The sequence below is a fragment of the Labrus mixtus genome, chromosome 24 (assembly GCF_963584025.1).
Source record: "Labrus mixtus chromosome 24, fLabMix1.1, whole genome shotgun sequence".
Lineage (NCBI taxonomy): Eukaryota > Metazoa > Chordata > Actinopteri > Labriformes > Labridae > Labrus > Labrus mixtus.
This window is the reverse complement of record NC_083635.1, coordinates 5,344,560-5,358,387: the sequence shown is the minus strand read 5'-3', so window position 1 is coordinate 5,358,387 and position 13,828 is coordinate 5,344,560. Positions and strand designations below refer to the sequence as shown.

Genomic DNA, 13,828 nt, shown 5'->3' with positions numbered 1-13,828 from the left:
TCAACTCTAAATCGACTTCTAGCTGATCAAAAAGGATGAAAAGATTAAAATAAGTGAGTCTAAACATCTATAAGACCTAAAACCTGGAACATAATAAAACATTAAGAAAGCTTTGAGTCTCCTACCTGAGCAGGAAGACGGCCACCGACGGGGGATCCTCCTGGAAGACGTCGACAGAGTTCCTGTTGGAGAAGAAAAACTAATTTTAGTTAATCAAGTTAATAAAACTCAGAAAATGTTTGTGATTATACAACATTGTGATGATTGGAATAAACCTGACTTTCATCATTCACTGTAAATCATCTGTGTTTAACTTCACTTTAAGGCTTTTGGATGAGACCGAAACAAACTTAAATTCAAAGTTTAAATGTAGAATATAATATAGAAACATTAAGTATAAGGTCTTAAGAAACATCTTAACAGATTTATCTTATATTATAAGTTCTACAAGTTTGTTTACCTTTAACCTGATCGAGCTTTGGGGGGAAAGACACTGCTCTATACATATATATATATATAATATATATTCAGAGTTGTAATTGATCTGTGATATTATCAATGAACTTAATATAATGGAGCACATCAGGTAGGTGAAGAAGAGTTATGAGCATATGAAAGTTAATAAAATCAATTTTTAAACAACCTTTTTAACTTGTAAATGTTTCCTTTTAATTTATGTGTTTAATCTGAACTATCTCATTGAGCTGTAAGATGTACTCTTATATCAAATATTTAAATCCTAATCAAATAATCAGATTTAATCAAATTGATCATTTCAATTCAATCAATAAAAAGGTTTGTGGTATTTTCATGAAGAAAAACTAAAAACTAATTTAATTAACTAAAAGGTAAAAATGCAGCTTTAATATAAATAATTTACCATACAATGATGTAATCTTAAATACCAAATTACTTTATTGACTTACAAAATTAACTGTCACAAAAACTCTAATTAAAGTTAAAGGTTTAAAATAAATGCATTATATCGTTTATAAATCACTTTATATAGAGAGGGCGCCCTCTGGTGGTTAGTTGTTGGTTACTGCACTTAAATAATAAATTAATCAAACTGCTGTTTCTTTGAGTAAATTAAACACAGAAAGCTGGATGAAGAGCTTTTACTTTTTAAATAAAATAAATGAAGTTTATTCATATTACTTTATCAAGATGAACATTTAATCTCTGAGCTCTGTGAACAGTAATGTTTAGAAAATCATTTTACCTCGGAGCTACAGCACAGAGCGAGGAAACACCTGCACACACCTGTACAAAGAAACAAGAAGAAAACCCTGAATGTTGAGTTCAAACAACAACTTTCTCTTCACTTTTGGTTGAATCTCTCAGACAGACGATGTTGTTATGGTTCAGTTAGCATTAGCATTAGCATACAAACATACAAACACGTTTTTTCTTCTTCTTCGTCTTCAATTCTTCTTTTCGCAGCATTCTCATCCAAACTCGGACACCCGTCATCCGCTCGAGTGGTCACAGGGTCGATATTAACTTTGGCGCACCTGAGGAGCACACCTGAGCGTGACGCGCAGCAGCGGAAGTGACGTTGGCCGTGTCACTCCCAGGTAAAGGTCGTATCGACGGAGAGAACTCATTGTGAATTAGGAGACACAATAACACTAACAAAATTAAGTAAAACACCGAAAATAAATCAAACATTCATTTTTAGATTTATAATCTGTGGATCTGTTGTTTAAATGATTTGTCTATTAGTGAAATTATCCAAACACTCCTGCTTTTATACCAAACAAAACACTAATATTTTACATTACAAACACATCTTGTAGTAGTTATAGGTGTAGTCACTTTAATTTCACTTTTATTTACATTTATGTGGTGGAAAAAAAGGTTAAAAAGAGGAAACATTTGTGTTATAGTGACTGTTGGATGTAATTGTAACCCAGTGCCAGCAGAGGGCAGCAGTGTAATATGAATGCATGATGCAGACCTGACGAGGCTGTTAACCTCCAGGTGAGCTATACTGTAATATTTACAGTCTATGGTTGTAAAGTGTAGAAGTTACATTACAGCCAGCCTGATTGAAGATGGAATATCTGCCTCTTATTTAGCCTACCAATCAATATTAACCTCTACGCCACCATCACACCTGCCTGTCTGTTTGTCCTTTCCATTGCAGGACATTAGGCCAGTTTAAAATCATCTCCAAGGGGAGTAAATCTAGAATCTAGTGAGACATTGTGTAATTAAGCTCTTTTCTGGCTTAGACTGTGGTTAAATGTTTTTTTTCTTTTTTACATCACAGCAACACAGATATATATATATATATATATATATATTTACACACTTTCTTTCAAGAGAAGTATCCATTCCCCCCGAAGACCTCCTTTTCTCCCTCTTTTTTCCCCCTCAGTGGACCATCACTCAAAACGCTCGTAGTTCCTGGTTTGCCGGATCCGTGGGACCAAACAGAGAACTAGATCATGATAAAAGAGGGGTCCACCAGCAGCCTGTGGGAGAAGAGAAGGTTGGATTTAGGAATCTATTTGTCGACCATAACGAGCATGATTTCTGGGGAAAGATCTATTTTTAGCACAGACTGTAAATATTAATGAAGGAAATCTGAGTCCTTTATCACTTTTATACTGTCCAATGAATACATTAAATTAAGATAATAATGAGAGTGAAATACTACCATCAGTTCAGTAATCAAGGAGCTCCATGATTTTGCCAGCAGATGGCGCCAGATACTTGAAATATTCTTGAATTGATTTCTGGTGTTTCTGGCCCCAACCTCATTGATTGTATCGGTAAACACTTAAATACATTCAAAAACTAATTATTTCCCGTACACTCACAAACCGCATAAAAAGCCACGATCGCAAAACAAATTGAGAGCTTTAAGGCGTCGTCTGTTCGAGGCGATTTGTCGCCACCTCGTGGACAAAGTGTGGACTGCATATAACGTGATTTACCGTCTAGTGACGTCTTCAACTTCTGTTTACAGACAGTTACGAATAGAGTCAGGTGATGTCTGCCAAGTCTGAAGCTGAGGGCTCCAAACCCAGCAGTATATGAATGATTTAAACTATTAGCATGTATAGATTTCAAACCAAGACTCACCTGTAAAAGAACTAGTGAAACCTCCATTTTCATCTCACAGGGAAACAAACAATGCAAAGACAGACATTGATATTTTTATGCTTTTAATAATCAACTTTACTTTTGGAATCAAAAACATGGACATTTATGTTATTTCAGTCATCCTCCAGTTCACCTTTTTACACTGTCAGTACCTGATGAATCCAGGTAATGACTGACAGGGAACATTTACAGTATGATTTTCACAATGATGAAATGGCAGCAGAATCAAAGTACAGTTATGAAAACCACCCAAAACAGTCCAGGGACAGATTATTTGTGAATATTCTAACAGTATCATTGTCAAATATAAATATAAACAAGACAACTAAACTCCTCTTTTGGTCTTATTTGGCTCAATATACCAGTTCAGAGATTGTTTCAAAAAAATCCTCTTTTTCCAGATGGCATGACCTCATTTCTTCTTCTTGTCCTGCGTGCTGGTGAACCACTGATCAAGGAGCTTCTTGCTGTAGTAGATCTGCCAGGCGTGCACCTGCACGGCGATGACGATCACCAGGTACATGACCGTCACGGCGGAGAAGCCGAATATAAAGCGGTAGGCTTTGCCGTGTCGGTAGAGCTGCTGAGCCACTGGGAACATCTCCATGCTGCCGTAGATCAGCGGGGCCACACAGAAGAGCCCGGCACTGATCATGGAGATCACCAGATAACTGATGTTGTTTCGAGGCAACGCCAAGAAGCTGAAGACTGTGGGGATAATGCTCAGGAGGTATGGGTACTCCCATTGGTACGGAGAGGCGACAACCTTATGGGACACCAGACTCAGCTGGCTAACTGTCACCTGACAAAGAGGAGACAACACAGATGAGCGATTATGTTTCCAATAAAAAATGTATTAAGCATGTGTGCATGTTTAGAAAGCTTTGTCGTTACCTGAGCTACCATCAGCACCCAGGTCAACAGATGGACGATGTTGAGTTTACGGATTTCAGACTTCAAGGCCACGCTGTGCCAAACGACACATGAAGACAAAACAAGAAGAGTCAGGGTGAACTCAGCTCATCAAAGCATAAATTATAAATTACACACTGATTAAAAATAAACCTCTGCATCAAATTCTAACATGTTTTTTTTTAATATAAAACCTAATTTGATTTGACAGACTTAAATGAAATTCAACTCACAAAACATGAGTTATAACAGTAAGTGAAGTAATTAAACTGATTTATATTTATCATCTTAAATTTCACTTTTAAATGTAAAAAATACTTTTTTTTAAAGCCATAATCCCAGAGAGGGATTTTTGATCCCAGGATTAATTTTCTGGTAATTACATCTTCCTATCAGCGGTTATACTAATAATATGTTTAAAGAACCAACCTCATCTGGTAATGTGAGGCCACACGCTCCCGATGCTGAAAGTCACTGCCATCTGTGCCCGCTGCTCTCGGACCTGCTCGAGAAGCCATGGTGGATATCTAAAGACAAAACATACACATTTAAGACAACTGATGCAGACACAGACACAGTGGGGCGGCTGTGGCTCAGCTGGTAGAGTCGTCGCCTCTCAACCGGAAGGTCGAGGGCTTGACCCCCAGCTGAGCAACATGTCCGATGTGTCCTTGGGCAAGACACTTAACCCCGCATTGCTCCCCCTGCTTCGGTGACAGTGTATGAATGGATTAGTGATGAACGTCGCTTTGGATAAAAGCGTCTGCTAAGTGAATTGTAACATTGTACATATTAAAATGATGAAACAGTATAAAATATTTCAGAGAATCAGGTTGATTTGACCATTTTGATCTACACACTGACAGTGTAGATCAGTTAGTGTGCTAGTAAAGCTCAGACATGATACTTAAAGGTGGAGGGGGAGATGTTTTGTAAACACAGTCAAAATAAACAGCCTCAAAAAGCAGAAAAGTGAGAAATACTCAACATGTGACATTATCTGTTTACACTTTGAGATCTGGAGATTATATGCAGATCATTCACTTGATTTACCTGATGTAGAAAAACAAATGTTATTAAAGGTTACTTTGGTGAAAAGCTGCATTTATATTCTGGAAAACATACTTCAAGTATTACAGTTCAGGTCAATGCAGAATAAAATCCTCTGAGATTAAACATATTGAATATTATAACATATTACTTGTGCATCCATATTAAAGCAGGTTTTACTGTAGTAGTAATAGTAGTAACATATTTATAATATGTTGTATAGTAAAGGTAGCAGGAAGCATGAATATATTAATAACAACTCGTCAGGTAAAGGTACTTCAAACTAGCACCTCTGTCCAGCTGTCATTCACTCTGCTTAGTTAATGTGAGTGTGTCTGTGAGCTGAGCTAACTAACTAGCTCACTGTTAGCTCATCTCAGTCATACAAATGGGAGTCTAGGCTAGGTGGCTATCGCTTAAATTGGTAGCTAAGTTGACAAACTCTCTAATAACTCGGTAATAATAACATCTAATCAGAAAAAGAATAATAAAACACTTACTGTTTATTTGCAGTCGTTCATAAAGTAAAGCATCCGACGATAAATATGTTGGTTTACAGAGAGATGTGCTGCTAACTGCGAGCTGTCTGGATCCATATGGGGGAAGTGAGGAGCAAACCGGAAGCATGACGTCGCACACTCTGATTGGTCGGTTTTTCACTTGCGCAAATATACAGTTAAAAAAAAAAGGTTTTCCAACAAAATCTCTATAATTTTGATGACGATTTTGTTGGAAAACAGTAAATGTAATTCAAGACTACTTTAAATACAAAAACATCGCTCTATAATTAGAGCTTCTGGAAGTAACTTTGTGTTTGGGTCAATTTGTAAACAAGCCATTATAACTTATTATATATATAATAATATATATATATATATATATATATATATATATATATATAATTATAATTATTTCATTTTTAATAATGAATAATAATAATAAATTTAATTTATTAATAATAATAATAATAATAATAATAATAATACATTTAATTATAATATATATAATACATATTATATTAAATATCATTATAACTTTTCGTATTTATAGTCCATCAGACAAAGCGGTACGATTTGTTTTCCAGGTTGATCTTGTGATCTTTCCTGCACATGCATAGTGATTTTCTTTGCCAGTTAATATTGTCATACAAAGCAAATATTTATCGAGCCAATAGTCAATTTCTTAACAGATTAGCACATTTCATTTGTTTAGTTTGGTGCCCTGTCATATTTGTTATCACTAAATCAGTAAACTATAACAGTTGTGTTGAAAGAGAGCGCTTGTTGCTGCCTTGAGTGACTTGTTCCTATTGGCCAACAGGTTGTTGTCATCACTCAGGAGGAGCACTAGGACTTTCTTACCTGGGTCGAAGGATCCTGACTTGTCGTAACAGGACTTCTCTTGCTGCTGGGCCTCCACCATGTGGGACTGTTTATTTATTATTTTTCTGAATTAAAGCAGTTTTAGTGTTTGTGTCACCAATTTAAAACGGTCCCAACAACAAACAAGCTAGATAAAGAAAAAAAAGAAAGGGAAAATTTAATTCAGAGAAAATCATTTTTTCATGGGACCATGTGGCCATGACAATTATGTCAAAAGAAATAACATGACTTTATTAAACAATCAAAAAATATACACACTTAAAATACAGTTCCCCATTAAATGCTGTGCACCATAGTCAGAGTGAAGAAAAATAGAGGAAAAAAATGAATTGCACATTCACAGTTTGAGGAGAAAAAGAAAAAAAGGAAAAACAGACACATGGAAGTATGAATGGGAATGAGCATAAACATAGAACATGTCTTGGAATATTTTATTTTTTGCTACAAAACATGTTCTGTTTTGTTAGAAATGTCACCATTCAAGATCAAGACAGACATTTAGACAATCTGAAGTAATCAGTAGTCAAAAAAATAAGTTACAGAGATTAATGAAAAATTTACAAAATGTTCAAAGAATTTATTAAACACAACGTTTTGACAACCAACTGTCAAAAGGAAAGAATCAAAAGATAGTTAGACTATCAAATTATGGATAAACTGCAAAGGTTTTTTTTCGGTCTGTTCTGGACGGAGACATAAAAGAATATGATTTCTTTTTGTACTGCCAGATGCAAATGTAAAATTTGTGGATTTTTGCTGCATCAAAAAAACTGCATTTTACAATATCAGAAAAAAAGATTTACAATAACCTAATACATTTACGATGAACCCAATTTAATAACCCAACATTTGTAACTGAAAGCTTTGAATGTCTTGTACACTGACATGGTTATGTACTTATGTGCCCAGAAAACAGTATAACTGTAAAGCAAAACAATGAGTGACAAATGAATAAAACCTGCAACACAGGGATTGCAGGAATTTTGTTTCCAGTCATGTTATTAACACTGCTATATTGTGTGTAGATGGATATAGGAATAAATGTACAATGTAAACATACAAGATTTATGACAACAAATACATTAAATCGTATCAACCAAAACTTTCACAAGAAAACTTATGTTATTGTACGAAAATGTATACATGTAGCCGATGACCAGATACCATTTTTATAACTGGACATCAACTGCCCATTACTTAAAAAGTGAACTAACATTTCAGAGACTCTGCTGATGTATGTAAATGAAGACGTAAAGCATTAAATGATATTAATACAATGAGATATGTTGCAACTATATTTCTATTTTGCCTTCATCTATTGTAAAACATTCAACTCGACCTTCATTGTACCTGTCTAACTACTGTAAATATGAAAATGTACCATTAAAATGTCAGTGCTATTGCCCTTGCTGATATGATAAGACTGTATAAAACATGGATGCACTCTCATTGATGTCAGCCATTGGTTTTGTAGACAAATACATGGACTAGAGGCCGGTCTTTAGCCTAAGGGTAAACAGCTTCAACCGCCTGCCTGTCAGTCAACCCAGCCGTGCCCATACTTATACAAATTTATGACAAAAAACTCTTAGCCTTAATAAAATAAAAACAGAAGAGTTATAAACAAATTTCAACCCCGTACAGTGTGCACCAATAAAGAAATCAGCTGTTGATACCAAAGCCTTTTTGAACCAGGCTGTAAACATGTTTTATTTCTGCTGGGAAAGAGGGCTACTTAATATGGGACCTCATGGGGTTTCCTTGGCTTTTTGATCCAGCCTCAAGTGGATACTCAAGGAACTGCAGCTTTTTGCACATCCTCATTGGCTTGATTTTTCAACACTGGAAGTTGCTGGTTTGTTGATACACATTTCTTACATTGGGTACAACAAGAAACCAGAGAATGTGGAGTGGACATATTGACCAGCGTAGAGTCCTGAAGCCTGGTCGGATGGCAGCTGTATATGCACAGAGTCTCCTTGTCGCAAAGGTAGTACAGCACTCCCCGATGCCTGATCCAGTAAGCCCTTCTTGTACTCGTCATACGTGTACATCACCGGCTCATTGTTCTTCATCAGTGCCACCCATACATTTGCTCCTTTGCAGTGGACGTGGTAAGCAAAGTAGTAGACCCCTGGTACGCTGCAGGTGAAGATACCAGTCTGGGGATTGTAGTCTTGGTTGCCGTTGTGTAGGAGTTTGTCAAAGATGACGGGGGAGCCGACACGAGGGAACGGGTTTGTGAGCTTAGCCGTGAACGAAGGCATCTCCAGGGCGTTTCCTCCAATCTCGCCTTCATTCTTTGTCTTCTTCCAGCCTTGTTTCTGTCCGCTGTATGGGCCGGACACAGGGAGGATCTGTCCCATGTCAGGAGATGCTGAAGGGAGGCCTGGAGGACCGGGTGGTCCAGGTAGTCCTGGATGCCCTGGAAGTCCAGAAGGGCCACTAGGACCAGGGTTACCTTGAGGACCAATATGACCAGGGGTCCCTGGCTTACCCTCACCAGGATATCCAGGTTTACCAGGGAAACCTGTTTCGCCTTTCGGTCCTGGCAGCCCAGGAGGTCCAATTGGTCCCCCAGGTCCCATAAGACCTGGAATACCCTGTGATCCTTGGTGGCCTTTCTCTCCAGGCTGTCCCCCCTGTCCTCTAGATCCAGGCAATCCTCCACCACCAGGGGTTCCAGGTAAACCTCTCATACCAGGTTCTCCTTTGGGGCCCATAGGCCCTTGAAAACCTCTTTGGCCTGGTTGTCCCCCTTCTCCTGACCGACCTGGTTGACCTGGGAGACCAGGAGGACCTAAGTCCCCCTTCGTTCCTGGGTACCCTTTAAGTCCCCAAGCACCACCCTCCCCCTTTTGTCCTGGAAAGCCGATACTGCCTGGAAGTCCTATTGGACCAGGTGGGCCAGGCATACCACTTGGACCGTTTGGGCCAATGACTCCTGGAAGACCTCCGTGACCTTTATCACCTTTTAGTCCTGGAGGTCCAGGGAGACCGGCATGACCCTTGTGACCCTTAGGTCCTGGAAATCCTGGTTTACCATATCCTGGCAAGCCTGGCCCCCCTGGTAAACCAGGAGGGCCTGTTTCTCCTTTTCCTCCAGAGGGCCCTGGTTGTCCTCTAAAACCATCTGTTCCTGGTTTCCCAATTCCAGGGAGGCCAGGTGGTCCTGATTGACCTCTATCACCAGGTAGTCCTGCCATCCCAGGCTCTCCAGAAGGACCTGGCTTTCCTGGTATCCCTGGCTGACCAGGGAGACCATTCATGCCAGGTTTACCAATCCCCTGGATGCCAACATTTCCAGGTGGACCAGGTGGTCCGCCAGGTCCTTTTAAACCTGGCAAACCAGGTAGACCAAGCCCTTTGTCTCCCTTTGAGCCTGGAACACCAGGGAACCCAGGTAGACCTTTTTGGCCTGGTTCCCCAAGAGAACCTGGCTGTCCAGGCAGCCCATGACCTCCTGGTTTTGAAATTCCAGGCAGTCCAGGGGGACCTGGGAGACCTGCAGGCCCAGGAAGCCCAGTTGGCCCTTCACCACCAGCAGGACCAAGATCCCCTTTTGGTCCATGTAATCCTGGTCCTCCAGGTTTTCCAGGCAATCCTGGCATGCCAGGTTTTCCAATTCCAGGGTAGCCTTGAGGACCAGCAGGCCCTGGCTTTCCTGGCAGCCCTGGCAATCCCTGGCCTGGTAGCCCAGGAGGGCCTTGTGGTCCTGGTGGTCCAGTTGGTCCTGGTGGTCCCTGAATTCCTTGTGGTCCTTCTCTGAGACCTTCACCACCTGGACCAAGAGGAGGGGGACCTTTAGCCCCTCTGGGGTTGAATGTTTGTCCTGACAACAGAGAGAACATTTGGTTCGAGAGAGGTGAACTTTGACCCGATGTGTCAGTAGATATGGATTAAAAAACACCTTAATCACAAATAATCATTAAAATAATGTTGACAATGTTTAATACTTTTAGTTTAAATCTTCAAAGCTGCTACTCGACTTTTTAAAATGGATGCCTATGGCGGCCCCTACTGTCTATTCAAGGTGGTGATAAAACAGGCCTCAATTTATGGATCTAGGATTTATGTAGACTGTGTGTCACATTTTTCTTTAAAATAAACGTGATAACGGGATTTGAGGACACTTTTGTTCACGGGGAAGCCTGTTTGTCAATAAACAATTTCTGTCCTTATACCTGAGTTAGGGAGCGGTGTATATATTTTGGCAGTCAAATATTACCCTTTACTTCTAGTGAGGGGTTTCTTCTCTTATAATTGTCAAACTTATAAAAGATGAAGCTATATATCCAATAGAATCCTGTGTTCACTAAAGGTCGTAGACATAAATGAAAAAACACAATAAAGAAAAAGCCATAACGGAAAATTTTGTGGTAAATTTTGAAATGTTCTTCAAATATTACCCTATAATCCCAATAGATCGGTTCCCTGTGTAATAATTGAAAAATGTATAAATATTAAGCATTATAAAGCAAAGACGGGTTGAACTGTAAAATGTCCTGAAGCCATTTGACCTGCGGTTTGATTTCCGTGTCATCATTGTTTCTCACAAACTAGTTGACCTCACCTTTACCTTCAGTTAGTGACCTCTCTTTGCCCATGTGCAAAGGAAGCTGAGGAAGCTCTTTGCCGTACTGAGGCAGTAATGGGGCTTCTTTACCGTAAGGCAGGTGCGGCATCTCATTCCCCATGAACTGTTGCTGAGGGGGATAACCGTCGTTGTATTGTGGCAGAGGCTGGTGCTGTGGGGGCGGCTGTTTGTGTGGATAATACGCTCCAGCATGGACCAGGTGGAATGAACACAGGTGGTATACTGTGATGAGTAGACAGAGAGAACGGAGGGGAACTGCTGCCATTTTTCTGCACAAGAGAAGACAAAATGCAAAAATTTAACCCTTTATGTGCAGACTCTTTTCTTACATTCTTACATTGATTCAGCTTTTAAAACTGTCTTTTCAAAAAATGTTGTTGTTAATGATTAAATAAGCTAATGTTGTTATAAAAATAAAGGGTCATTTTTTTTAAAATCACAAAATCCTACAATTCCAACAATGCATCAACATATTGTTTTGTAACCATTCTATGCCTTTATAATACAAGTCTTCATGTTAAATCTTTGTAAGTCTCCAAGACAGAGCAGAAATTACCCTGATGACATCACTATGACATCATCATATATAGCAAAAACAGACGTTATACAACTGTTATTACAGGCTGAACTATTAGTCAAAACTAGTATCCTGAGTTATTGGATTGGAGAGGCATTTTACATGGTTGCTAAATTTACTTTTACAAATCACAAAAGGGATTATTATAAATATTTAAAAATACATTATACATTTAAATGTGTTAGATTCATCTGTAGTTCATTAACACACACACACACACACACACACACACACACACACACACACACACACACACACACACACACACACACACACACACACACACACACACACACACACACACACACACACACACACACACACACACACACACACACACACACACACACACACACTCTCTCAGGCACTAAAGTAAATACGTGTTCATAATTTCTACGACCAGCAGACTGTACTGTTCAGCTGAGGAGAGGTCTTATGAATCCCTCTGTGGTCAAACCAAAAGAGAAACATAAACACCTCACTGTCTGATTTTCCTCTCGTCCTTCCTTCCTTTTGATTACACGTCTATTCAAACATGCTGTGAAAAAGCCTCGGAGTCTCATATCCTTGAAGTGAATTACACTAAGCTCATGCTGCTAAAACACATATATCATAATTAAGAGGCCCCTCAGGGGACATGGTCACGTTTAAACATCATCCTTAATCTTTTGAACATGTTCGACCTGAAGAGATCAGCTAAGATCTGCCAAGAGCGCAGCGTGATAATAAACTCTGAAGGCTGAATGTATATATTAACGGTGCTGAGCTGTTTGTATGCCCAAGCTGTCGGAGAGATGAATTAATGAAAATATGTCTTGCTTACATTTTTTTCTGGACAATTATTAAAAAAAGCAAGCTAAGTGGTTTCAGGCTGAATATTCCTACTGTAGGTTATTTTTAGCACATACTTCCTGATCTGTAACAATCAGTGTGATCCAGATACAAAGTATGCAAAAAGAAAGCCAACCAAGACAATAAACATCACAAGGTTTATGTCGAACTGTCCAATAAATTACGTTTCAAATAGTAGATATTAATGGAAAAAGAAACAACTATGGCTCAACATGCCAAGCATCTTTTTGTGTGTGCATTTCATCCTTAGTCACACTTTAAATGGTAATTTCTTAAACTATTCTCCACAATTCCAAACACATAATTTGCTCACTTTCAGGTATTTTCTCCTCTCAGTATGAAGGTCGTTGCTCCCCCTGGCCTGTGCCTCCTCCACCCCGCTTCCCTTCTACTTTACGCTGCTTTTCTGGGTCGTTTCCGATGCCATGAGTGGGACGGTGGCCATGCACAGAATCCAGCCAGGTGTTAGCTGCAGTCCTGCTGGGCCCTGTGAAAATATGAATGTCAGGATGGATGAATGTAGGGCTGTGACCTTTCGCAGAGGCCTGGGGTTTGTAACACTGAGCTGCCATCCAAATGGTAGACATATTTTGGAAATGATAGTTATGCCGAGACACACCTCTTTTCTTCAGGAATGCATGGACAGATGGGGGGTATTAAAAATAAATGTATCAGAACTGTAAAATCATAAAACTGTATCTTTGCATCTCATCTGGGAGCTGGGGATCACCATGAAATATCTTCTGCTTTAATAGTGGGGTTAAAAAAAATGACTTTTACACAGAAACCTGTAGTACTACTTCAACTGGAAAAGCCCGAAGCTTCTTGTGATAGCAGAAAAAGACGGCAGGAACTGAAATATTTACAAGTTAATATACTTTTCTGTAAATACCTAAAAGTCCGTACCAAGGCAGATACCAAAAGCTCTGCAAAAATTACCCTCAAATGTTAAATCATAGGGAAATAACTCTGAATGTTTTTAAAGAGATATTGCTGTTTTGTTATGTACTTCTTGTATTTTAAGCATGTTTAATCTTTTTTAAAAGTGCCACCTCGTATAAATGTGTGACCTTGTTACACAGTTTGAACGGCATACATTTGCACATGCAATTAAAAGTCACATTTCTGCCTCTTTTAATGCAATGAGCAGACAACACAGTATTTAACTCATAACCAGAACTTATTTAATATTAATTATACGTTTAAATCCAGCGTGATGGACCCACCAGATCGAGTTAGTGGACCTAAAGTGACGATGGGTAGATCCAGCACCACGGACAGAGCCTGCACAAACACAGCATCACTGACCTTTGACCTCTTTTAATGTTCATCCCAGACACTTCA

General features: G+C 39.1%; 2 protein-coding genes across 3 annotated transcripts; both read right to left on the bottom strand.

Annotated features, from left to right (window-relative positions):
• Positions 1–3,159: 3,159 nt before the first annotated feature.
• On the bottom strand, positions 3,160–5,718 carry LOC132959650 (protein jagunal homolog 1-B). The gene is made up of 4 exons (XM_061032827.1): positions 5,577–5,718; positions 4,456–4,553; positions 4,009–4,081; positions 3,160–3,916 (listed from the first exon to the last, which is right to left on the bottom strand). The coding sequence occupies exons 2-4, from the start codon at positions 4,542–4,544 to the stop codon at positions 3,527–3,529; spliced, it is 552 nt and encodes a 183-aa protein (XP_060888810.1). The 5' UTR covers positions 4,545–4,553; positions 5,577–5,718; the 3' UTR covers positions 3,160–3,526.
• A 1,155-nt stretch (positions 5,719–6,873) lies between these two features.
• LOC132959531 (collagen alpha-1(VIII) chain-like) lies at positions 6,874–12,938 on the bottom strand. 2 transcript variants are annotated; one of them, XM_061032623.1, is made up of 3 exons: positions 12,798–12,938; positions 11,032–11,324; positions 6,874–10,290 (listed from the first exon to the last, which is right to left on the bottom strand). In XM_061032623.1, the coding sequence occupies exons 2-3, from the start codon at positions 11,318–11,320 to the stop codon at positions 8,333–8,335; spliced, it is 2,247 nt and encodes a 748-aa protein (XP_060888606.1). In that variant the 5' UTR covers positions 11,321–11,324; positions 12,798–12,938; the 3' UTR covers positions 6,874–8,332. The 2 variants fall into 2 exon arrangements, with proteins under 2 accessions (XP_060888606.1, XP_060888607.1); XM_061032624.1 differs by having other exon boundaries at positions 11,125–11,324.
• Positions 12,939–13,828: the final 890 nt, after the last annotated feature.